The sequence below is a fragment of the Bidens hawaiensis genome, unplaced genomic scaffold, assembly GCF_021521415.1.
Source record: "Bidens hawaiensis isolate Kalapana, Puna unplaced genomic scaffold, B.hawaiensis_p1.1 tig00000055_1, whole genome shotgun sequence".
Taxonomy (NCBI): domain Eukaryota; kingdom Viridiplantae; phylum Streptophyta; class Magnoliopsida; order Asterales; family Asteraceae; genus Bidens; species Bidens hawaiensis.
The window spans coordinates 5,547,121-5,573,917 of record NW_027491016.1 but is presented as its reverse complement, the minus strand read 5'-3'; the positions used below and the strand labels follow the sequence as shown (position 1 = coordinate 5,573,917).

The 26,797-nt window shown below is 38.6% G+C and overlaps 1 protein-coding gene and 1 pseudogene across 1 annotated transcript; one reads left to right on the top strand and one right to left on the bottom strand.

Annotated features, from left to right (window-relative positions):
• Positions 1-15,913: 15,913 nt before the first annotated feature.
• On the top strand, positions 15,914-16,582 carry LOC143540755 (secreted RxLR effector protein 161 pseudogene; annotated as a pseudogene).
• A 7,048-nt stretch (positions 16,583-23,630) lies between these two features.
• Positions 23,631-26,420, bottom strand: LOC143532843 (putative beta-1,4-xylosyltransferase IRX9H). The gene is made up of 3 exons (XM_077027794.1): positions 25,669-26,420; positions 24,273-24,522; positions 23,631-24,206 (listed from the first exon to the last, which is right to left on the bottom strand). The coding sequence occupies exons 1-3, from the start codon at positions 26,418-26,420 to the stop codon at positions 24,036-24,038; spliced, it is 1,173 nt and encodes a 390-aa protein (XP_076883909.1). The 3' UTR covers positions 23,631-24,035.
• Positions 26,421-26,797: the final 377 nt, after the last annotated feature.

Below are 26,797 nucleotides of genomic sequence, written 5' to 3'. Positions count from 1 at the left end.
ATCAGAGCACTGGTTATAGCGAACTAGGAAAAGAAGTTTTAACCTAGACTATAACCGTTGGGGAATCGCATGAAATATTTTTCAAAGAAAATATTTTTAAAAGAAACTATACACACACTTATGAACACGGGTCACACAGTATCTAGTGAATAAAGATAAGAACATTACGTGCTCAGAGTACATGCGCTAAGTTTGTTATATTTTCTCTTTTTAAGAACGAGAATGCCTCCAACCAGAGCCAAGGGAATTACCATGACACCCGAGGAACTCGCGGAAATAATCGCGCAAGCGATCGCGACACATGAGGCCAGCAAGGCCGAATCTAGTCAGGGTCGTCAGAACGAGACCCCAGAACCCGAATCAGGAGCCTTGGACAAAGGGTGCTCCTATAAGACATTTATGGCCTGTAGGCCTTGGCCATTCAAGGGTACCGAAGGGGCCATTGGTCTCTACAACTGGATTGACAAGATGGAGACAGTTCTCTCCATTAGCGGATGTAGTGAAAACCAGAAGGTCCTTTACGCGACCTGCATGTTCCAAGAAGCAGCTTCGTCTTGGTGGAAGCTTCAAGTGAAGACTATGGGGCGAGAAGTTGCTCTTCACAAGACCTGGGAGGAACTGAAGGAAATGTTGATGAGAAAGTTCTGCTCTCGCGCAGAAATTCAGAGTCTGCAACAGGAATTCTGGAACCACACCATGGTAGGAACGGATATCGACGCCTACAACAACCGGTTCAACGAGCTTTGCCAGTTGGTGCCAGACATGGCAAACACGGAGGAAAAGAAGATCGAGAGGTATATCTTTGGGTTACCTCCTGTTGTTAGGGTTCCGCTCAACGCCGCAGCGCCTCCAACCTTTGATGAGGCGGTAGCGCGGGCCATCACCCTTACAAGGGATACGGTCCGTGCGGGTATGTTGACTACGCGCGGAAACGAGCAGCGAACCTCTGACTCCAAGAGGAAATGGAACTCTCACCACCGAGGGTCCGACTCCAAGCAGCCACCGTTCAAGAAGCAGGAAAGCGCAAGGGTTTACGCGATCCAACCCGCGGAGCCATCAAGGAAAGGATACAGCGGGCCTTACCCATGGTGCAACAAATGCAAGTTTCACCACGAGGGTGAATGCGCGAGCGTCATGTGCGCCAAATGTAACAGGCCAGGGCACAAGACGGTGAATTGCCGTGCTAAGGAAGCTGGAGCCAGTGACAACTGCTACACATGCGGAAAGCCAGGGCATTTCAGTCGGGATTGCCCGCAAAGGGGAAACCAAGCTCGCGGGAGAGCTTTTGTGATCGGGGCGGGCGAAGCTAAAGAAGAGCCGAATGTGGTAACCGGTACGTTTTTGCTTAACGGCCATTTTGCATCTGTCTTATTTGATACTGGCGCTGACCTAAGTTTTATATCCGCTGAGTTTAAAGACTCCCTAGGCCTAGCAACCAGTAGGCTAGACACACCTTATACTATAGAACTAGCCAATGGTAGGCAGTTATGCGCGAACGAAAGAACTGAACAATGTGTAATAGTTATGGGAGGTCACGGGTTCAATATTAACTTGTTGCCAATAGACTTGGGAAGTTTTGACATTGTGGTAGGTATGGATTGGTTAGTCGAGAACCACGCGGAGGTTATTTGCCATGAGAAGCAGGTTCGGGTCCCACTGTTGAACGGAGAAACCTTGGTAATTCAAGGGGAAAGAAGGGGAGTTGCGACGAAACTGATTTCGTGCCTAAAGGCGCGCAAGTGCCTAAGGAAAGGGTGCTACGCCTTCCTGGCGCATGTAGTAGAGAAGATAGGAGATGAGCGAAGAATTGAAGACTTACCAGTAGTGCGCGAATTCCCAGAAGTTTTTCCTGAAGATTTGCCCGGATTACCGCCGCCGCGACAAGTCGAATTTCGTATTAATTTAGTCCCAGGAGCTGCGCCAGTAGCTCGAGCGCCTTATCGACTAGCTCCATCTGAGATGCAAGAGCTATCCAATCAGTTACAGGAACTATTGGATAAGGGTTTCATACGCCCAAGCTTCTCACCTTGGGGAGCTCCAGTACTGTTTGTAAAGAAGAAGGATGGTTCCTTCCGGATGTGTATTGACTACAGGGAGCTGAACAAGCTGACAGTCAAGAATCGGTACCCCTTACCGAGGATTGACGACTTATTTGACCATTTGCAGGGATCCAGTTATTATTCGAAGATAGATCTACGGTCAGGATACCACCAACTTAGGGTCCATGAGGAAGATGTGCCGAAAACAGCCTTCCGAACTAGATACGGCCATTATGAGTTCTTAGTGATGCCTTTCGGGCTAACTAATGCGCCGGCTGTATTCATGGATCTGATGAACCGCGTGTGCAAACCATACTTGGACAAGTTTGTGATTGTGTTTATAGATGATATTCTGATTTACTCTCGGACCAAGGCCGAGCATGAGCAACACGTGAGATTGATTTTGGAATTGTTGAAGAAAGAAAAGTTGTATGCGAAGTTTTCCAAGTGTGAGTTTTGGCTTAGAGAAGTTCACTTTCTCGGTCACGTTGTAAACGAGAAAGGAATACACGTCGATCCCTCCAAGGTCAAAGCCATCGAGAACTGGGAAGCGCCAAAAACCCCAACTGAGGTGAGGCAATTCCTAGGACTAGCTGGCTACTATCGACGCTTCATTGAGAACTTCTCCAAGATAGCTCTACCTCTGACCGCGCTAACTCAGAAAGACAAGAAGTTTGTTTGGGGCGAAAATCAGGAAGCGGCATTTCAAATGTTGAAACAGAAGTTATGTAGTGCGCCAATTTTGTCTCTGCCCGAGGGGACGGATGACATCGTCGTTTACTGCGACGCTTCACATCAGGGACTCGGATGTGTCCTTATGCAGCGAGACAAAGTCATAGCGTATGCCTCGCGCCAACTCAAGACCAATGAAAAGAACTACACAACGCATGATCTGAAACTTGGAGCGGTTGTCTTCGCGCTAAAGATTTGGCGCCATTATCTCTATGGTACAAAGTGTATAATCTTTAAGGATCACAAGAGCCTTCAACATATATTTGATCAAAAGGATTTAAACATGAGGCAACGAAGATGGGTGGAGTTGTTGAATGATTATGATTGTGAAATTAAGTACCACCCTGGAAAGGCGAATGTGGTAGCAGACGCGCTAAGTAGGAAGGAGCGAATAAAAACGCTACGAGTCAAGGCTCTAAGGTTGACCATTCGCGCAGATCTCTCTACCGGCATCCGAGACGCTCAGCAAGAAGCCTTGAAACCAGAGTTTGTTAAAAACGAGTCCCTTGGGGGTATGATTAAGAGTTTGGAACTTAAGGAAAACGACACTCGATATTTTGCTAACCGCATATGGGTCCCTCTCAAGGGAGGATTGCGCGAGCAAGTATTAAACGAAGCTCACAAGACGCGGTATTCCGTACATCCTGGCGCAGACAAGATGTACCAAGATGTTAAAGCGCTGTATTGGTGGCCCAATCTTAAAGGCGCCATCTCGACGTATGTCAGTAAGTGCCTGACGTGTTCAAAGGTGAAGGCTGAATACCAGAAGCCGTCGGGGTTACTTCAGCAGCCAGAAATTCCCATGTGGAAGTGGGAACAAATCTCTATGGACTTCATCACCAAACTGCCAAGGACACCTGGGGGTTACGACACAATCTGGGTTATTGTAGATCGGCTAACTAAGTCAGCGCACTTCCTGCCGATCAAGGAAACCGATAAGATGGAAAAGTTAGCCCGATTGTATATTCGAGAAGTAGTTTCAAAGCATGGAGTCCCAGTATCCATCATTTCTGATAGAGATAGTCGGTTCACCTCAAGGTTTTGGAGATCGTTACAAGGGGCTTTAGGTACTCGTCTTGACATGAGTACGGCTTATCATCCCCAAACGGATGGGCAAAGCGAGCGAACAATCCAGACATTGGAAGATATGCTGCGCGCGTGCGCAATTGATTTCGGGGGAAGCTGGGATACTCATCTCCCATTGGTTGAATTTTCTTACAACAACAGTTATCACACAAGCCTCAAGGCTGCGCCGTTTGAAGCTTTGTATGGGCGCAAGTGTAGATCCCCACTGTGCTGGGCTGAAGTGGGTGACAAGCAAATGACTGGTCCAGAATTGATCCAAGAAACAACAGACAAGATTTTTCAGATACGGGATCGCCTTAAGACAGCGCACGACAGACAGAAAAGCTACGCAGATGTGCGAAGGAAACCGTTGGAATTTCAAGTAGGGGATAGAGTACTTTTGAAAGTCTCTCCATGGAAAGGAGTCCCCCGTTTCGGCAAGCGATGAAAGTTGAATCCGCGCTACATTGGACCGTTTGAGATCCTGGAAAGGATCGGTCCGGTTGCTTATAAACTCCGTCTACTCGCCGAACTCAGTGGAGTTCATGATACGTTTCATGTGTCCAACCTCAAAAAGTGCTTATCTGACGAAACGTTGATTTTGCCGATGGAAGAGATTCACATCGACAAACAACTGCACTTCGTAGAAGAACCTATAGCAGTAACCGATTGGAAAGAACAAAAGTTACGCAGAAGCAGAATCAAGTTAGTAAAGGTTCAATGGAACTCAAGGCGTGAGCCTGAATACACTTGGGAAAGAGAAGATCAAATACGCAAGAAATACCCACACCTCTTTCAGAACATGGCTTCTGCCAGCGACGTCTCATAAATTTCGGGACGAAATTCTCTTAACAGGGGGAAAATGTGACACCCGGTAATTTCCCAATCCTATAAACCAAGTAATCAACCTAATTATTAGGTAATTATGTTATATGCACCTTGCGCGAGCGCGCCATGTTAGAATCAGCGCGTGCATTTGTTATGTGCACCCTGCGCGAGCGCGCTATGTTAGAGTCAGCGCGGGCACGTTATGTGCGCCCTGCGCGAGCGCGCGATGTAAGAACCAGCGTGGGCATATGTTATGTGCGCCATGCGCGAATGTTTTGACTTTATGTATTCATGTAACTTAACTTTATGTTGTCTAATGGGTTGACCGTCCCGCATGATGCTAAGGCGGGTGCATCCCAAATCGATTATGCGCGTGCGGAAGGGGAACTAACCTCCCCGCATGGCGGGAACATTGAGAGCTAGTTTGTCTGAAGCTCCAAGATGGAATTGACTTCAACATGACTGATCACTATGTTGAAATACCAAGACCACCTGGAGAATCTACAAATGAAACTCAATGTCCCTGACTGCGAGAAGGTTACGTACCTACCCGCAACAAATAAATGTCCTTCACGCATAAAGCTATGCGCACAAAGCTATACGCGCAGAACACTTAGCCTAATCTCCAGATATAAGGGGATTATTCCCGCCCAGAAAAGGAAACAGTAGCGTGTTTCAGAGATTTCCACTTTTTACTGTACAACTGACAAAAGCACCTGAAAAAGCATACTGTAACATGAAAAGTCAACTGTCAGCCACCCTACTCTCACCAACCACAGACCTGCATGTCCTGTCCAAATCAAATCAGAATCTTTTATCCACTCCCTAGGACCAATCACCTCCACTTTTAAATAAATAATAATAATTTCCATACTTTATCATCATTACACCTAGATATGAAAAGATTACAATCCCCTAAAGCAAGGGATTGTGTTCCCTAAATCTTGCCTATAAATATGTAACCCAAATTATCACCCAAACACACTTCAAACTTCTCTCTTAAGAACTGCAAACTAGCACTAATCATCTCCCAAGCATCCGTTGTTTTCATTTCCGATCCTGTTACTAGGTAAGCCGAGATTATAACCTGGAGATCTACTTTCCAACCCTTATATTCTCCTATTTCTTGATCTTAATATATATACTTGTTATTTAATCGTGTTCTAGACCTTCAATTCCGAGGCCAACACCAAGAAAACCCGAATCTCGATTAAACCCTTAACAAGAACCACAGGTGAGTCTCACAGCCCCTATTTTCACTGTTTTCACTATTTTTAAACTGTTTTCGGGGCGAGGGACACGTACTTAAATTATGTTTTTATCATGATACTCTTACAAGCAATGCAAGCAATTATGTGTTTAAATAATGTTTCATTATGGATATTTACGAGCAATGCAAACGGTTATCTATGGTTTTCGATGAGAGTGCGATACGAGTAAGTGATCACTTTACCATTGGAACTCTAAGGGTAGGGACTGCTGGTTTGATCCGCCCACTCGTAGGGGTCGCACCTCTTACACAGACGAGTGCCTAGCATGTCACGGGGCAGTACTATGGGATTGAGCCCGCTCGTAGAGGTCGCTCCTCTTACGCAGACGAGCGCCTTGTTTTCCGGCACAACGTCCGCGCGTAACCCGCGGGACGGTATTATTCGCTCGTAGTGGCAGCGCCACTTACACAGACGAGCACGGTTTTTCAGAAGTGTCCGCGCGTAACCCGCGGGACGGTATTACTTATTTCGCTCGTAGTGGCAGCGCCACTTACACAGACGAGCACAGTTCCCAGAAATGTTCGCGCGTAGCCCGCGGAACGATTTTATCAGAATATGTTATCAGAACTATGTTTTACTAAGCATGTGTTTCAATGATGCTATCAGAATTATGTTTTAGAATGATTTTTATCAAGACTATGATGCAATACGATTTATCAAGTTACTAAAACTTGTGAACTCACTCAGTTTATACTGATTCAAATGTTTTACGTGTCTTTCAGGAGATAACTAGGTAGCGCATGGAGTCACACTTAGGGCACCTCACGCTGAACATCTAAAACTAGCTTTTTGGAAGATTTTAGTTCTATCCCTTCGATGCGCGTGGTTATTCCCGCCGCGCAAGGGGATATGGCGTGGAAATCTTCAACAGTTTTTATACTTGGATGTTTTTATGTAATTTTTAAACAATGTAATGTATTTGTATTAAACATTTCATGCACAATGAAAATCTTACTTTGAATGTTTGCAATGGCCCACGCTTAATTATCAATCCCCACTCGCGCGCGCCCGGCTGTTTCCGCCGTTCAGGGCCGGGTGTGACAAGACCCTACCTTCTTCTACATTAACGGGTTTCCTTCTATATGGTGTTCCTGAGTGAGTCAGATATGAATCGTTGAAATCAGCATGGACGGTTGACGTATAGTCTCAAAAAAGTTTACACAAGTATTAGTAGTATTTCCAAATACAGTTAAAAAAAGGGAATGGTTTAATAGAGGTACTAAAGTGTGTTGTAAAAGAGGAAGGTGCCTCTTCTCATGTGATTGAGGATCAATTCCTTGCGCATATGTATTACTTGTGTGATGATAAATAAATTTCTTTTAAAATTTAAAATAGATTTACCTTGAAAAGAAAAGGATAATAAACGTACATTATAAGATGTTTTACTAGGGCTGAACACGGTCCGGTTACTAGGCGGAACCGAAGTCATCGCTTTTAGAATATTTAAGCCGTTAAGTTTTCGTTTATTTTCAGGGGTTTTTTTTTTGGGTTTTTTTTTCTTCAATTCTGCGTAGACATTGCAAAAAAAAACTTAAAATGAAAATGATTATTTTAATCTTGTAAGAACATATTAGAGTACCACATATATATTGAATTCAAAAAACAAAAATAGGCGTGTGTTACATGGAATCATACGAATATAAAGCTGCTATAGTAGTAGAGTTTAAAATTCAAGGAAGTTCTTATTCAAAAAACACTAAAAGTTTAGTTGCAATCTTCATTCATCATCTTATTCATTTTTAAAGTTTAGTCCCAGTCTTCATCATCTACATAATCTTTAACACCATCAATTAGTTTGCTTTCTTTCAGTTTTTTAAAAATGGATAACCGAATCGAAACCAAAAAATTCGGTTTTTCAAAAAAAACAAAGAACTAACCGTCGGTTAATGCTTTGGTTCAGTTTTTTCAGTTCGTTTTATAGCATCCAAAAAATTTTCAGGTCAAATTTGACAATTTACAAAAGTTAAAGGACAAAAATAGTCCAAAAAATGTCTGATTGAGAATGTAAAATAAGAAAGTGGTTTGTGACACATTGGTGAAATGGGAAATGGTTTGCCCCACATTGATAGAATGTAAATTTGTGAGCTCCTTATAAGGAGAAAAGCTCACAAGATAATATTCTTATATGACAAGACATTTAGTGGCATTAGCAAGTGTGCAGAGCACCCGACGAGCACGGGCGATGAGCGATGGATGCAATGTGGCGCACTTCGCACACTCGCATCACTGTGTTGGTAATTTCCATCAATATAGGCCTGTCGCGTGTAGGTGACCCGGCTGAACCTATTACGCCTATGAAATTCATTAATGTTGTAAAAGGTTTATGGGGTTGCAATTAAGGTTTATTATATTTGGTAATTACTTGTTGGCCTAGTTTGGGTCATCCTATAAAATGCATAGCCATGATAGGGTTATTGTATTATGCAAAGGATATTCAAGTTGAGCTAGTTTCTTTATTATAATAATACGAGAGGTTTACCCTAAATGTCGTGTGTTCGTTTCTGTCTTCGCTATCAATTTGTTCTTGAATTGGCATCAGAGTCGGTTACACTCTTCGTGTTAATTGATCAGCGCGTGATCGATTAAATCATCCCACTCGATATTGCCGCTGCCAAAGATCCGTTTTGCAAGAAAAAGAAGATTCCGCCACGTTCAAAAGGAGTTAGAATTCTTTGATTGATTGGTTGTTTCGTAATAAAAGTCAACATGGAGATTTGTTTTTTTAGTTCTCGTCGACAAGGATTTCAAGAGGGAAAATAATAATTAAAGTTGCTTTATTTTATTTTGTTTTTCTTGGTTCAAAATTGTTTTTGTAGTTAGAGTTTTATGAAAATCGATGGGTGATAAAGAGGTAACGAGGATGAGTAGTGGGAGCGGGATCGGGAACCCGAATGGATTCCAAAGTCCCATGCTTACCTCTACCAATTACGTATTGTGGGCTATTTGAATAAAGGTACTCTTGAATGTGCATAAGGTTTGGGATACCATTGATCCAGGGGCAAACGATAATGATAAAAACAACATCGTGATTGCGTTAATTTATCAATCGATCCAGGAAGCAACAATCATGCAAGTGAGTAATCTTGAGTTGGCCAATGAGATTTGGAATGTTATTAAGACGCGTAATATGGGGACTGATCGGGTTAAGGAGTCAAGATTGATGAGTTTGTGGCGAAACTCTCGTGTACGGCATCAAAGGGGGTAAGTTTAGGGTAGGTGATTGAGGAAACTAAGATGGCCAAGAAGTTCCTTTCAAGTCTACACCGAAATAAATTTATTCAAATTGTTGCATCTCTTGAACAAACTTTGGATCTCAAAACTGTTGGGTTTGAATACGTGATGGGACGTTTAAAAGCACACGAGGAGCGGATTCAGGAAGAAGACATGTTTTCCGAAACCCAAGGAAAGCTTATGTTTCATAGGTCCGAATCCTCAAGTAGTCGGTAAAATGATCGTGAGTCTACTCACGAAGATCTTAGACGTGGAGGAGGGCGAGGACAAGGTGGTCGTGGCTCGGGTCATAATCGCGGTCATCAAGTAAACACCACGAACCTGGAAAACCATGAACATAATGTCACACCCCAACCTAAGGCGGAAATGTCGGGGCGTGATCCGATTGCTCACAGCTCGAAGATACTATCATGAATATAAATGACAATATCTATTTAATTATTTTGTTTCAAATGTACATATATCCAAATATAGCAAAACAAATTCAAATCAATAAATATAACAAATCTAAATTATGTTTGTCTTCATTAAATCCTATGGTATTGTCTAACTATCCAACTTCATGCTCCAAATTTACATGATAACTTGCATATACGTAGAAAATGAAAGAGTTTGTCAGCATAAAGTTGAGTGAGATTATCATCAGTTTTGCAATGATATAAGTAAGCACAACGTAGTAAATGTGGTAAATGAATCAAACCATAAGCAAGTAATGTGACCGTTGCCAAACGAATCAGGCGTTGGTCAATATTATGAGCACCCAATACATGGGAATACATTGGACCCCTTTGAATTATACGAATAAATGAACATTAATACAAGTAAGCATGTAACACGTATATTTGATTAAGTCACACACAATTACACGTTTGCTATTGTTTGATATATATATATATATTGATGTGTGTCTAATAACCCTATAATAATGACCCTCACAACTAAGCTTTAATATTAAAACGAAAATACTAAAACCACACACAACCGGCAAGTGTACCGATCGCAAGTAGTATAGACCTAGGAAGTCCGAGTATCGAACACGTGGACACGTAAGAACGCTAAAGATCACTAACCCTAGACGAGACCTACCTTAGAATAATAATTAATTGATTTTTGAATTCTTTTAACCTAACTGAACTAACTAGATTAACTAATAAAACTTACCAAAAATAGAAAACTTAACGGAAAACTAACTGAGTTGACTTCGGGTGGAGAAAAACGTCTACCTAGGTCTGAATCAAATTGTAGGCCTAACAAGCTACTGGATTGAATGATATCTAGACACCGGTCCCTAAAGATGGCACGACTAAGGATCGCTCGGGCTCGCTGGATTACCTCTCGGTCTCACACAACAAACCCTAACTATTCAAAATCGCCTAAAACGACCAAACCGGGAAACAATTGCTAACGTGTTCTAATGAAGGATCACCTCTCGGTCTCACCAACACTCAACCCTAATGTCAATGAATACTACACAACCAAGGATAGAGGAACAATTCAACTTAAACCAAAATAGATCAACTAGTCGCTCAAAACTCCTAAACCTGACAAGAAACGAACTCGCTCTCGTGCAATCCTTATTCTAGCATGCAAAGGCAATGAGACAACCCTAACTTCCTATCACCTCTCGGTCTCAAAGAAGGTGCCTAACCGCTGTACTTAATCCAATAAATCATGCAACAAAACCCTACGGTTGTACCTACCGCAAACAAACCCTAAACACAAAGTCTAGAATCAAACAATGCACCGACCAATCAATACAAAACTAATCAATCAACACACGGGGTTTATGAAATGAATCACTAAAATTTCCAGCCACTGAACACAACCTATTTCATGTCTAAATCAAACTTTACATCAACAAATTAAGTCTATCAATCAAACAATCCATAAAACCTATCAAACACTAACAAGAATCATCATTCCTAGGTAGAACTAACAAGTTTAGCCAATAATCATATTTGGACAGCCATGAACATTAAATAAAAGCATCATTAAACTCATACCAATCATCATAATAATCATTAAACAATCAATAACAGTCATAAACACTTCAATCTCTAACACAATTGCAAAACAAATTAACAATTGATCAAGAAAATAAAGTGTGATGAACAATGTAAAAGATGGAAGGATATGGATGTTCCGGGCTGCTGTAAACTGACGGTAAACGATCACCGAGGCTTGTTCTTGCCTGTTCTTCCTTCCCTAGCCGCCACAAGTCCAAACCCTAGCTCCACAAAACTTTTTTCTCTTTTCTTCCTTGCTGATTCTGGCCGATCGCGGCTACTGTAACAGTATTAGCGTTTTTTAATTTTTTTATGTTATAATATAATATGGTCTTGGGCCTCCATGATGCATACGGGTCGGGCCTTGAGCTTTGTCTTGAACTTGTATGCGTAAAAAGGCTCGTAGAATGCTCGAAAAGTCCAGGTTTTCTTTTTTCTTTCACCCAAAACCTACAAGATTAATAAATGTATGTAAAACCTATCTAAATCGAGTTAAAACATATAAAATATAATATAATACGTAGATAAAACGTGCGGAAAATACGAGTGTTTTACAACACATTATATATATATATACACACACACACACATAGTATGAAATACGGATAATACGTATATGTCCCCAAAACTTTTAGAAAACTTAGTAAAATAGGGGAATGATAAAACTCACTTTAGAATAAAGGCAACGGAATGCAATTAAGAATAAACAAGTTAATGAATAAGCGAGTCGTTCACTACGCGTCAAACGAGATAAACAATCAGAACCTGAAACTTTGAGATATGATAATATAAGTAAAACCGAACTCGTTTTCGCTGGAATCAACCCAAACGGATGTTTAGAATGCTGGTTATGTCAAAATTAAATGTTTAAGCGAGTCGGTACTGACCAGAATCCAAACAGCGATTCGGAAGTTGGGTTTTGGTCAGTAGCCTTAAAATTTCGTTACGAGAATAAAAGTCTTCTGGACCGAATGTTGAATCCGACCAGAAGTATAAGAAAACGTAAAGTCAAACTTGTTAATTATTTTGCCCTTTAACGAGTTTTAAACGAATTGACCAGTTAACATCTTTCAACCACCGAAATTGATTGAAGGTTATTGACTAGGGAATATGTATGAACGATTTCTTAGTTTACAACTTACATGAAAAGGGAAAGAATCAACAGAAATGATGAGTTAAAGCCCACACGTAAGCAAAGCCAAACGAACAAGCTTATATCTTCAACAAATAAGAAAAAACCAAAGAGTTTGGTGATGAACAAATGTAGGTGACGGCTGAGGAGCCTCTCTTAGGGTTAGGGTAAAGCTTGTGGCAGATAATTATGATGTGTTTATATAGAGATTACAAAAACGAACCATTTATGAACATAATACTCGTTTAAGCAAGTAAATATGGTTTTAATGAGAAAATCAATGAAATAATCAAAAAGATTTGATCTTGATCATTAAGTAACGAATATGGGCATGAAACTTGGTTAAAATACTTTTTTTGGACCTTAATTCACTCACATATGCTTAATATAAACGATTTTATACCAAAAACGAGTTAGGAAAGCAAATCGAACTAAGGAATCTACACGGCACAAACAACGCGCCGCCCGGCCACCTTGGAGCCCGCCGTCGCATGGCGCTCCAGCCACCAGAGAGAGATTTTCACTTTTTACAAGTTTAGTCCTTGTGGTTTGGTTTTAGGTCATTTAATGAACTTTTTATGAATTAAATAGTAATTGAACATTATCTAAAGTATGAGGGCCTAAAGTGAACATAAGAAAACTTAACTACTTATAAGTATTTGATTTTTGATTAATAATAAAGATCTAAAATATTCCGGGCCGGGTTAAACGTACACGAATATAGGTTTGGAAATTCCAAATGTTACACATAAGGACAAAACCCGGGACCTCTCAAAGGTTCAATATTATCGATATGATGAGTTTGGACACTTTGTCGACAAGTGTCCCAACCAAAAACAATAAGTTCAAGGTGAAGTAAAGTTAGCTGAAGCATCCGAGACAAAGGATCAGATACTATTTATGATTAAGAGTGTTCAGGAAACGGTGTTCTTGAACGAAAAGAAGGTTATACCCGGAAACTATAAGTAGGGCTGGCAATTCGTGTCTTTATAGGTTTAGAAGGTATGAAGCGACGCTCTAAACACAAGTATAAAACATGCATACGACTCTTTTAACTACTTTATATGTCGTGACTATAAGACAGTTTTAAGTTTCATGTATCAATAAGGGAATATGATGGAGTCTAGCCTACTAATTTCAATTATTTAAGAAAATTAAAGAAATCACGTACTGCACTTTTTTTCTTAACAGGTCTTATCGTGTATTTAATAGGTACCCAATTGCCAACCCTAACTATGAGTCTAAAGATGTCTGAACTTAACAATCGTGTAACAGGAAAGGTTAAGTTTGGGGACGACTCCTATGTTGATAGGTAAGGGGTTGATCTTATTTGAGGCTAAAACCAGTGAAGATCGTTTGCTTATGGATGTCTATTTTATACCGAGTCTTCGAAGCAATATTATTAGTCTCAGTCAAGCCTCAGAACACGGGTGTGATATTCATATAAAAGATAACTACCTTACGATGCATGATGGGCAAGGTAGGTTATTGATGAAGGTGACTCATTCCCCTAATCGACTATACCGTATACAATTAAAGATTGGTAAACCAGTTAGTTTACTTAGCCGAATTAAATAAACAATTTGGTTGGGGCATACTAGGCTTGGCCACTTGAAGGGATGGTGGCATTACCCATGAAAACAAGTTGTGTGAATCTTGTTTGGTCGGGAAGCAAATGAGGCAGTCATTTCCTAATTTGGTGGCGTTTAGGGCAACTTGGGCACTAGAACTTGTGCACGGTGATCTGTGTAGGACGTTACCCCTCCAACAATAGCAAGTAACAGGTACGTTTTTTTTAATCAATGATTACTCACGATTTGTTTGGACGTATTTGTTGAAGGCTAAAGATGAGGCGTTTGAAGCTTTCAAGAAGTTTAAGGGATTCGTTGAAAGTGAAGTTGGAAAAAGATCAAGACGTTTCATACCGACTGAGGTGGTGAGTTTACCTCACATGACTTCAACCAGTTTTCTGACATGGAAGGCATTCAAAGATATCTAACGTCACCATACACACCTCAACAAAATAGGGTTGTTGAAAAACAGTACGAAACCTTATTGGAGATGACACGAAATATATTAAAAGCAATGGGTGTTCCAAATTGGGGTGAGGCATTCCGACATGCAACGTACATCGAGAATCGGATTCCTACCCGTGCCCTAAAGGAGAAAACGCTATATAAGATGTTAAAACAAAAGAAGCCGAATATCGCGCATAGTATTCGATTGTGTGGCATATGCAAAGATAGTGGGAACTCACTTTGAAAAGGCTCGACTACCGGTCGAGGAGTTTATTGCATATCAGAATCGATACCGGGTCCAAATCTTACCGGTTGTTCGATCCGAAGACGCAGAAGGTTGTGATAACTCATGATGTGGTTTTTGATGAGAAGAAGACGTGGGTTTGGTCTAATTCGAGGTAAAACAATGAAGAAATGGAGCTAGCACCGGGTTTATTTTGGGTTGATGAGAACAGGGTTATTGATACCGGAGTTGGACAAGTTGTAACTGAGCCTATTGGAAGCAACAACATTAGCGAAGAAAATTCAGCTTTGTCGCCAAATTCAGAAACAGAATCAGCGACATCTTCAACATCTGTCGCTAATTCAGACAGGCCGTTAGCATCTTTATCGACAGATGCTAATACTCTTGTCGCTAATTCCAACAACTCAGCAACAAGTTTGGCGACACCAGCAGCAACTGATTTAGCGACAACAGCACTTAATGAACTAGAAAGTAACTTAAGAAGATCTAAATGTGTTCCGATCGCACTGCTTAAGTTCAATGATTATATCCCATGTTCGGAAGTGGAGGACATTGAACTTCTTTTTTGTTAGAAGAAGGTGAACCGATGAATTTTGGTGAAGCAAAACCCAAACTAGAGTGGGAAAAAGCTATGCAAACGGCACTCAAATCCATTAAACGAAACGACACATGGAAATTGACCAAGTTACCGAGAGGGGCTAAATCTATTGGATTGAAGTGGGGTTTAAAGGTGAAAAGAAATGAAGATGGTTCGATTAATAAATATAAATAAAGGCTCGTGGCAAAGGGCAATCCACGGTTGATTTTGACGAGGTCTTTGCTCCAGTGGCGAGACTTGAAACCATTCATATGCTCATTGCCATTGAATCTACCGAGGGATGGCAATTACATCATTTGGATGTAAAGTCGGCATTTTTACTTGGGGAGCTACAAGAAGCGGTCTTTGTTTCATAACCAAATGGGTTCATTAAACCCGGGGAGGAAAACAAGGTCTACAAGCTAACCAAGGCTTTATACAGTTTGAGACGAGCACCGAGGGCATGGAATACCAAGCTTGACGGTATTCTCACGGGTTTTATATTTGTGAGGTGCTCGAAAGAATAAGCAGTGTACCGAAGATTGATTGGAACCGACATTATTATTGTCGGTGTGTATGTTGATGATTTGGTCGTTACGGGTTCGAACAATGATCACATTAATCAATTCAAACTTGCGATATCCAAGAAGTATGTAATGTCTGACTTGCGAATGCTCACTTACTATCTCGGAATCGAAGTCTCACAGTTGGAGAACAAGATTAGAATCCATCAAAGTGCTTATGCTTGATGGTTATTGAAAGAAGCCAGGATGGAGGATTTTTATCCTAAAGGTGTACCCATGGATCATAGTGTGAAACAATCTAAAGCTGAGGATGTTGTTGATGTAAATGCAACGGAGTACCGAATGTTAGTTGGGTGTCTTTGTTACTTGTTAAACACTCGACCTAATTTGGCATTTTTAGTTGGCATGGCTAGTAGATATATGCAAACTCCAAAGAAGTCTCACTTGATAGCAATTAAACAAATTCTTCAGTTTATTCAAGGAACTGTTGGATGCGAGATCAGGTATAAACGAGGTGGATCAAAGGAGTTGATAGGGGACAGTGATGGTAGCCATAACATTGATAAAGATGATGGAAGAAGCACTACCGGTCATGTGTTCTATTATGGGGGAGACCCAATTTCTTGGTGCTCACAAAAGCAATGCACTGTAGCGCTTTCATCATGCGAGGTGGAATACATGGCGGCAAGCTTAGCTACAGGACAAGCCGTATGGCTAGGTGAATTGTTGGCGGAACTGATCGGAAGGAAATTGAAAGAAGTGGTGCTAAATATTAATAATACATGGGCGATTGCCTTGTTTAAAAATCCCGTTTTTCATAATCGGAGCAAGCACATAAAGTCCCGGTTTCACTATATACGAGAATGTGTGGAGAGGAAGGAGTTAGCGGTGGAGCATATTAGTGGCAAGGAATAGCGAGCTGACATTATTACGAAAGAACTTGCGAGAATCAAGTTTGACGAGATGAGAAGATTGCTCGATGTTGAAGATCTCCTAATTTCGAGTAGGGATGGGCAAATTCGGTACTGGTACCGGTTGGTACCGGTATCGAAATCGGTACCGATTTGGTACCGTCGGTACCAACGTTTTGAGTTTCGTATCGGGACCGGTACCGGTACCGGTATATCTCGATTTTTTTACCTTTGGTACCGGTACTGAACCGAAGATTTCAGTACCGGTACCAGTACCAAAAATTGGTGATTTTTTCGAGACCGGGACCGGTCGGTACCGGTAGGGTCCCGATCTCATCCCTAGTTTCGAGTCGGAAATTAGGGGGTGATCGTTGGTAATTTCCATCAATATAGGTCCGTCACGTGTAGGTGACCGGGTTGGACCTACTGGGCCTGTGAAATTCTTTAATGTTGTAATGAGTTTATGTAGTACGAGAGGTTTACCCTAAATACCGTGCGTTCGTTTGTGTTTTCGTTATAAATTTGTTCTTAACACCGCAAGCCTCTTTAGTATTTTTGTGAAGAGGAACCAAATGAGAAAATCAGAATTTTTATACATCGCACTACGCAACAAACAATGACCAAGCTCGTCGCGATACGCGACGAAGCCTCACAAAACCCAACATTTGGGCGATGTCACGCTACATGACGACCAAATCTGCGATGACCCCGTTAAGCAATCGGGGACACGTGGCAGTCCACAGACATGGTGCGTCATCACGCAACGCGATGGCCACTTAAATAGGCCATTGCAATACGCGGTGGGTCTCAAAATCGACCTATATAAAGGGGAGCTTGACATAACACAACAACATCCCATTTTCAGCCTATAAAAAAGGAGCACGTCTCATTGCAAACTCATTCTCAACACACCTTTCTCACACTAACTTAACCTCGAACAATGTGCCAACGAGCCCAGGCCCCGAAGCTTTGATGATTTGATCCCTAATATGCGATATAGAGTAGAATTGTTGCTAGTTCAACCTTAGGCGTCCAGGGGTTTCGCTTAAATGTTTTATTAATATTGCTTAGACCCTAGTCAAGAATATAGCCCAAGACTTTGATAAAAAATAAGTGTAACATGGATTTTCATATACAAAGATTTTGTCAAAGTAATATTTCTTTATAATTAAAAAATATAAAAGTTTTATATACAAAGGGTATAGTCAAAATAATGTTTCTTCATGACTAAGAAACATAAGATTTTACATACAATGATATAGCCAAATTGATGTTTCTTCTTGAAGAAGAAACCTAATATAGACGTTTCTTCATGAAGAAGAAACGTAGCACATGATTGGTAAACAAACAAGAAAAACTACATATTTAAATGTTATTTAAATAAATGATCTATCAATGTTTAAAGTTATCAAAAACAGACTAAAGGTCAGTAACCGGATCAAGAGATGATCCATGTATTTATGTAAAAATATTTTATTATAGGTTAAGTATCATTCATTCACAAAGGTTTTTAAACAAAATCACCAACTCATACTGAACAGACAATCACAGGTAAATACGTTAAACATTTATATAGCAGTCAAACAGATTCTACTCTATAAGATAAACAGGTTGTTGTTTTAAAGATCCAGTCAAATATTTATGAGATTGCGTGATCTCTAACATACAAGATAGAAAATAAAATTAACTCAGACCGATTACGCGTGTGTGGATCCAAGCATAACTGACCAAGCAGACATGCTAAATGTCAGTTATAACCAGTCCTCCGATGGGCTACGTGACTAGGAGAACCCTTGAATTATGTGTATGGTAGTGGCACAATCTCAGGAATAAAAGGCATTCCTGCTGAGTTTGTTAAAACCATCTTGTCATTTAAAGATTTGTTAAATGTTTAAGAGTCAAATGTTTCACTAGCGTATAGCTGACGTATCCCCCCCCCCCCCCACACACACACACATTGCAAGAAAATAAGTTTGGCACAAGTAACAAGGATTAGAGTCACTCATGGAGTTAGATGCTCTCTATATTAAGATAACTCATTTTATTAATAAATCCATGTAAAGAAATGAAACAGTGTTTTGTAATTCAAATACTTGGGTATTTAATTCCCGAGCAAGTTTTCAATATAATTTAATGTATTAATAAACTAAAGTCTTTCGTTAAAACAAACCCGCAACATTAATATATTTACAAAACAGGTACCAATGGTATCACACTTCCAAACTCTAAAGTCGAGGTGACAGTTTTTTTCGGTTAATTTGGTTTCGGTTCAATTAATTCGGCTTTCTGCTCACCTCTAAGTTTTACAACACAATCTATCTACAGCAACCAACATTCATACCTAGTAAAATACTACCCATGCAAATCTATTGGTAGAGTTTATAGAGGTGTGAATGTAGCCAAGCCATACATATATTACAAGGGATAGAGATGTTGTTTTCAATACTACGCTCGCCTATGGATAACACATGCATACAAAGCATAATGCCAAAATATATACAGTGCTATTGTGCTGGTAATGGTTTCCAAACTTTTGAAGTATAAAATTACCACTAACAAAAGATGTCAGTGTAAAAATAAAGAAGTAATAGATATAACATTATAGAGCAACATACAGACAACATTGTAGACCAATTGATAAGGTTGCTGCTTTATGATTTTAAGGTCATAGAGTTAAGCCGTGGAAAATAATCTCCCACATAAAGTGTAGGGTAAGGCTGCGTACATCAGATCGCGATGCAATCCGGACCCTCTTCAGACCCTGCACAAAAGTAGGAGCAAGATCATGCACTCGATACACCCTTACGTGTCCTTTATACGACAACATTGATGGACAACAATAGCAAGCAAAGTCCACCTAAAATGTGCACTCTCTAAAAATTCTTAACCTTAATTCTACGTAACACATGCAAACAATATTGATGGACGACGCTACATCTAATCATGATAATAATCTACTTTAATGTAACTCAAAAGTCTACATCTCTATTCTACAAGACAAAAGCCTATGAAATTACTGAAAATGAAATCGCAAATCCATCGTTGATTTTATTATTCAGCAAAAACTAAAAACCATATATAGATCTATTTATTTAAATTATTTGTTTGCGCCCAAATACGTAGTTTTTAATATTATTTAAATTTGTTTTCATCATTTATGCAACGAATCGCATGATAGGTGTCTGATGGCGAAACCAATAAAAAAATGAGTGTTTTGAAAATATATTAGAAAACATGGAAATGATAAGTATGAGTGACAAAGATTGGGCAGTTGTGATTGGGATTTGCTCATCCAGATCTTCTTAGTCTCTTCTCCACCACTACTTTTGTTCAACTCCTGGCCAAGATATACACTCACAAATAATATTCTAAATAAATATATTATTTCTAGTAATTTGTTTCTTTATCACATTCTTTTAAGTTTTAATAGAAAGTAAGAAACTAAATGAAATCAATTATAAGTAAAAGGTTGAATTTTGCAACCACTCGACCAAACTAATGTAGCTTTATCTATTGACATTTAAAAATTTAATTGTACACTAAAAAACTATAGTTAAAAAGCTATATTAGAACATTTTTATAATTAGTAAATATATAATTTAAAGTTTTAAGGAGACAGAATGGAACATGAGGAAACTCATATCTCAACTCTCAACTAGGTGGAAAAAAAAAATTATCCGGAAATACTATCCCCTAGATCCGGGGTTACTTTTTTACTGTAATCCGGTAAATATTCATCATTTGCGGTCCAACTTTTTGCAATTTTTGACACCCACAAGAATAAAAGGTTCTAGTGTGAATTATTTTAATGAATTAACTTAGTTTGAGTAAATATGATAGTATTCAGGTACATTTGATGTTTTAGAGTTTATTTGGTAATCCTTAGGGAGTGGATATATTATCTTTTGAAAATACCTAATACGAAACAGTAAAAGATAATTTAACAGCCAAATAAATAAATAATAGCTTCATAAAGTTTAAAATGCTCTAAATAAAAATATCCGACACTTATGTCCAAATATATAATCATGTTTTTGGAAATACGAAGGGGTCACTCGTCCAAGTTGTTTTCAATTATACGTGATTGGTGCATTTTCTTACACGTTAATGAATACTATTAATTTTATAAATGCATCAATATTTATAAAATACTAGCTTTTGAACCCGTGTATTACACGGAATTTGTCAAATGATAAAAATAAATAAGCTCTATTATTTCATTTGTGGTTCTCAAAATACTTACGAATTAATTGAATATACATAGTAAAACTTATGAATTATATATATTTTTTCAGTTCACGACTTATAAAATCTTTTTCATATTTCACCTCATCTGCTACACATGATGGAAATTATGAACTTAATACAATTTCTCGTGTAACAATATTTAAAAAATGATGATTAGTATGTACACAGACAATAATCTAGAGAATAAATGCAGACTTGAAAAATATTTTTTACAATACTGAAAAAACAATCACCAACCAAATGCTTGATTCTATTTAGCATCAAGGAGTTTTGAAAGGTGATTATAAATGTGGCTTTTACACACATTTACATAATGAATAGTTAAGCGTCATTTTTATACATGAGGTTTGACTAACTACGTAACTTTAGTACATTTTTAAATTTATTGCAAAACAACACCCGATGTTTTCAAAATCGTGTTATTTTAGTACTTTTCATTAACCTGTTTGTTTTTTCCGTTAAGTCAGGACAAAATATTAATTTTTTTTATTTCTCAAAGTGGCTCGGTATAAATGAACCGAACTACTTTGTTAAAAAAGTGGTTCGGTTCATTTATTTTTGCTAAAAAGAAGTTCCTTGGTTCACTTATTTTTGTCAAAAAAAATGGTTTGGTTTGTTTCTTTTGTAAAAGTTGTTTGCTTCGTTTATTTTTATTAAAAAATGTGGTTCACTTCGTTTATTTTAGTTCAAAAAATAAGTTCAGTTCGTTTATTGTTTGTTAAAAAATGTGGGCTGGTTCGTCAATTTTTGCTAAAGAAAGTGGCTCGGCTCATTTATGTTTGTTACAAAAAATTGGTTCAGTTTGTTTTTTTAAAAGTAGTTTGGCTCATTTACTTTGGACTACAGGGTTAAATAGATGAGAAATAAAAAAAAGTACTATTTTATTCCTGACTTAATGTAAAAAAAAAAAAAAAGACAAACAAACGGGGTTAGGAAAAAGTACTAAATAGCATGATTTTGAAAACGTTAGGTATTGATTTGTAATAAATTAAAAAAAGGTATTAAAGTTGCGTAGTTGGTCAAACATCATGTATGAAAATGACACTTAACTCAACATAAATAAAATATTCACTATGTTATAACTCAATTGATAAAATAGTTTTGACCTATGAATAGTTAGAATAAATGAGATAAGAGATTAGAAATTATAAGAAATGTAGGTTTAACTCCTAAGTTTTAATACTTTCTAAAGATATTATAATAAATTGTTTTTATAATTTATAGGCTTAAAGATAAACGAGCGAAAATGAGTTACTAAAAACCGATTTGGATCCATTAGACAATGGATTTTAGATTTGATTTAATTCATTGTCCAATTTAATTGGTGGCCCAATATCATGAATGGAGTTGTGATTTGGAATATAAAGGAAAAAACAGCAGCCCAAGCCTTAAGGTACCTTTTAAGTTTGACTTCCTAATATCAACTTCATCACCTCGTATAACTATTATTTACCCGCTAATGCACCTATCCTACGTCATGCCGGATCATACAAACTTACTTCTTTTCAGGTCGAACACTTTTACAACGTTGAATCTCCCAAACCAGGCACAAAGAGAGAGATTTAGACCATACAAATATTTTCATTGTTTGCAAATTACATCCCCCCCCCCCCCCCCCTTTAGATCGCTTTTTTTTTTTGAAAGGCATTTGCAGCCAAAAAGATGAAAGGTAGGCAAATCACACTTTGACAACCAAATAAAGTGCACCAGATGATTCCACTTAATGTAGCATAACCTTTTGCAACAAATCGGACTTTTAACTGAGCAAAAGTCATCTAGACTGCCATTCACCACGGACACACATTTGCAATCGATTGCCTTTTCATGAACTGAATCTATATAGATCATGTTATCTCCCGAACCAGACATAAGGAGAATGCTTTAGACCATACAAGTATTTCATAAGTTTGTAAACTTCTCGACCAGCGAAGCCAAGTGGTTTCTCCTTGCAGTCAGAGAGAAAAAAAGGTAGGCAAATCACAGTTTGGCAACCAAAGAAAATGCACCAGGTCAATCCACTCAATGTGTCATAACCTTTGGCAACTAATCAGATGTCTAACCAAGCAAAAGAGTCATCTAGACTGCCTTTCACCATCGATACACATCTGCAATCGATTGACTTTTTATGAACAACTAAATCTATTAACGTCCAAGTGCTATTTAATCTCCTCAATCCATCTAGAGAAAACAAAGCTTACATAATAGTGACAGAATCTAGGGTGACACATAACAAATAAGATGTGACGGTGACACGATCTGTAGGCTGTGAGAGGAAATCAGTACTCTATTAAGTATTCCTTGAACCGGGAACAAAGGCGGCACTCACATGATCCTCAGAAAATTCAAACAAACAAGTTTGGATACCATGCAATGACAGACAATATAAAGAAATATAAATAGTTATATTGTGTATGTTTTGTGTCATTACATCATAGAGGGGTGTAAGTGTGTAACTCCAAAGCCCATTGGGTTAAACACTAATATTGCATAATCATACGGTGATTAAGATTATAAAATCCTAAAAAAATTATTAAATAGGAAAGGACAAACAAAAGTTCAGTATCTGATTCTCTGGTAACACAAAGAATGGATGTCTGTAGTAGCATGGGCAACCATGTTGCTCTTAGTATTTTCAACATGTCATGACAGTTAAATCAGGAAGACAAGAAACTGTATTTCATTAAATAAGTGATTCACTTTACAGTTTTAGCAACCCTCATTTTGTGAAGCTTTTCATTTGTTATCTCAAGTATTCACTTAAATAACGGTAAAAATATAAGAAGTTACTGTCTGTATCCAAAAACTAAGCTCAAACTTGAAATATATAACAAGTCGTCGGTGTACAAAAACAAGGCAACTTTTCACATGTTTTAATGAAAAAACAAAAAAGAATTTCACAAGGCAATGGCCAAACCCTAATATATAAAGAATAAGCAGAGCATAAACCTTTGATTTTAAATCATTCATCTCCTCGCCACTGCTTCTGAAAAAAGGCAGAGCAGGTGTTTTTGGGCACACATAGCTTCCGCAAACTCTACCATTATCTATTACAAAACATCAACAAAACTTGTCATCTCCTTAATGTTGATTAAGTATATGCTAACATACAAGTCTCATGGATCATAAATTCATCTTAGTGATGTTTGTATCTATTCTGTTAACTAAAATGTGCAACTTAAGTTATGCATACCTCTTTATGGCTCATGTTTTCACTCAATAGGGAGAACAGCATCAAGATTCTTCTGAAGCAACCAACCTTTAGGATAACCAAGTTCAAGAGCTTCCAAATGAAGATGCCAGTTCATGATTTTAGAGCATCCAAAGGGAGTAGCTTCCATTTGACTCTCATCTTCCACCACTTGTTCTATAAAAGTCGTCTCCTGTAAACAAACATTGAAATTTGTTAGTGACTGCTAATTAGGCAAAGACAAAAAGATTTTGCATACTTGGAATCCCTCTTTGATGGTGTCCAATTGACGAATCAAAGCTGAGGAGCGTTTGTTCCATCTCTTCGGGTCCCACAAGATTGTGCTGTTGAATGCGAATCCCGACATGTCAACATGAAATCTTCTGAGTCTTTTACTCTTCTCATTTGTGTGCCACCCGATTACTTGACTCCTATTGCATACAGGACCTTCCAAAGTTGCCTTGTTTTTGCTTTGTGCAAGCATTGCAACGGGCCATGTGCCAAATCGGCTGCAGTCACCAAAACAACAAAAAACAGCATATTAGAGTTTGGGAAGCAAGGACAAATTCCTTTAAATAATATATTGTATGTACAGTTGCACATGTTTCCAAGCGTATTCCTTTTCAATAATTTTGCGCATATATTGAATGGGGAAAACTTCACCTAATAGTACGGAGGTTTCCCAGGTGTTACAGTAAAGTCACTCACAGGTTTTTTGTTCATTTAAAGTCACTAAACTTTCAACAGGTGTTCCAAATTTCAATCATATAAACTTTTAATAAATGTTTAATTTGTAAAATTGAGGCAGATAAAACATAAATCTATCTTGGTTACTAATAAGCGATTATTTTTTTCTGATTAAGTTGAAGTAGGAAATAACAGTGGAAAAAATTCACTAAATAATAACTAGGGGTGTGCATGGGTCTGTTTTGGGCTCAAACCAAACTTTTTTTTTGAGTTTGTGAAAACCATTCAGTTTCAGTTTCTTTATTATAGTCATTTAGGCTTGAAACTTTTAGGCCAAAAAATACTTTTTCCCAGAATAATGAATTCGGGCCTAAATGTTATTATATATATATATTGATTATTATACATTTTGACTAAATTTTTAAATTATACTATTTATTAAATTGTTATAAATTACATAAAATGTTAAATAAATAATGAATAGCCATAAGCTTGGTTCGGTTTTAATCACTTGCAAAATGCAAACAGGACCAAAAGTCTGTTTTCTACAAAAACATAAAACTGAGCCGTCATTTCTTATTTGGGTAGCTGGGTTCAGGTTTTCTGGTTTTTTCGGCTTCATATACATCCTAATGATAACCAAGTTTCATACTTGTTACCAACCAATATTCATACATTTGCCTCACTTAATTTTAGTTGACATTTATAATAATATTACATAATACTGAAACACCTAATGAAAGCTGAGTGACTTTAGAGGTACAAAAAGACTTTTGAGTTTGAATGACTTTATTATGACATTTGGGAAATTTAGTTAGCTCTTACGCTATCAAGATAGAGATGATATAACTGAATGATCTAGCACTAATCACACATGTTATAGATGATCCATAAATCAAATGCAACACATGATAATTGCCCAATAAGAAAACAAAAGTATAAAGCAAAAGCAAAAGCAAACGAAATACCTGATTTCTCTCATCGTCTCAAACAATTCTAGCGAATACACATTATCATCATCCGCAAAATAAACAATCCCATCAAGCTTATGATGCTCAATATGCTCAAGCGCCCTATTCCTCTGATGAACGCCCCGGTCCTTTATACCCGTAAGATTCTTCGTACACACCAAGTGCCTATACATGATCCCCATTCCCCTAAGAATATCCGCAGTTTCCGTAGACGCCTCATTCATCTCCACAACAATCCAAAGAACCGGCGGCGGCACAAGCCTAAGCACCTGCCCCAATCTATTCAAGTAAAACGCTTGAAGCGCACGATTATACGTCGGCGTCACAACAATCAGCTGTTTCCTAGCAACATCATAATCAAACCTCTCTTTAACAACTAACTGTTTCTCAACAGCCGCTAACTCGACCTTATCAACGACAATATCCTCTTTGACATCCAGCGTTGGAGGCCGATTGACCTCGAACGAGAAATCTCGACTCCTAACATCTTCAACCTCACCAAATGGAGCTAAACCTAACAGAAACCCTAGGAGGAAGAACAACATACAGCTGTAAACCGATCGCCGCCATGTTCGGTGACCTTTCCGCGGGGCGATGTGTCCGAGGCCGAATGTGGAGAGCGGAGAAGCGAATCTGGTGGTGGAATTGTGTTTGTGAGAAGGCGAATTGAGCGAAAACGGGCTGGTGTTACCTCCGTTTTGATGCGAACGATCGTTATACGGAGAAAGTGTTCTGCGAATCGAAGCCATCTAATCGGTCATAATCGAATCGAGTCAAACGCAATTACGTGGCTTTTGTTGTGTTGATGATTAGATTCAATTGGAGTAAAACTAATTGAAAGTGAAGGTAAGAGTTTGAAGTATGAAGTGATGAATTGATGGAATCTTACTTGATCGGAAGGTGAAGAGATGAAATGAAGGTGTTAGGGTTTGAGTTTAAGTTTAATGATAATGAATTTGGGGGTGGATCATGGTCATGGTGGAGAAGATGCGTTTAATCAATTATTTAGGACTTGGTTTGACTGTGTTTTGAACCCTAAATATGTGAGGTGGTCAAGGAGATGGGTTGATTTGATGTAAGTGATGATTGGGAGGTCAGGTATAAAAGATAATTCCAGATTGGTTTT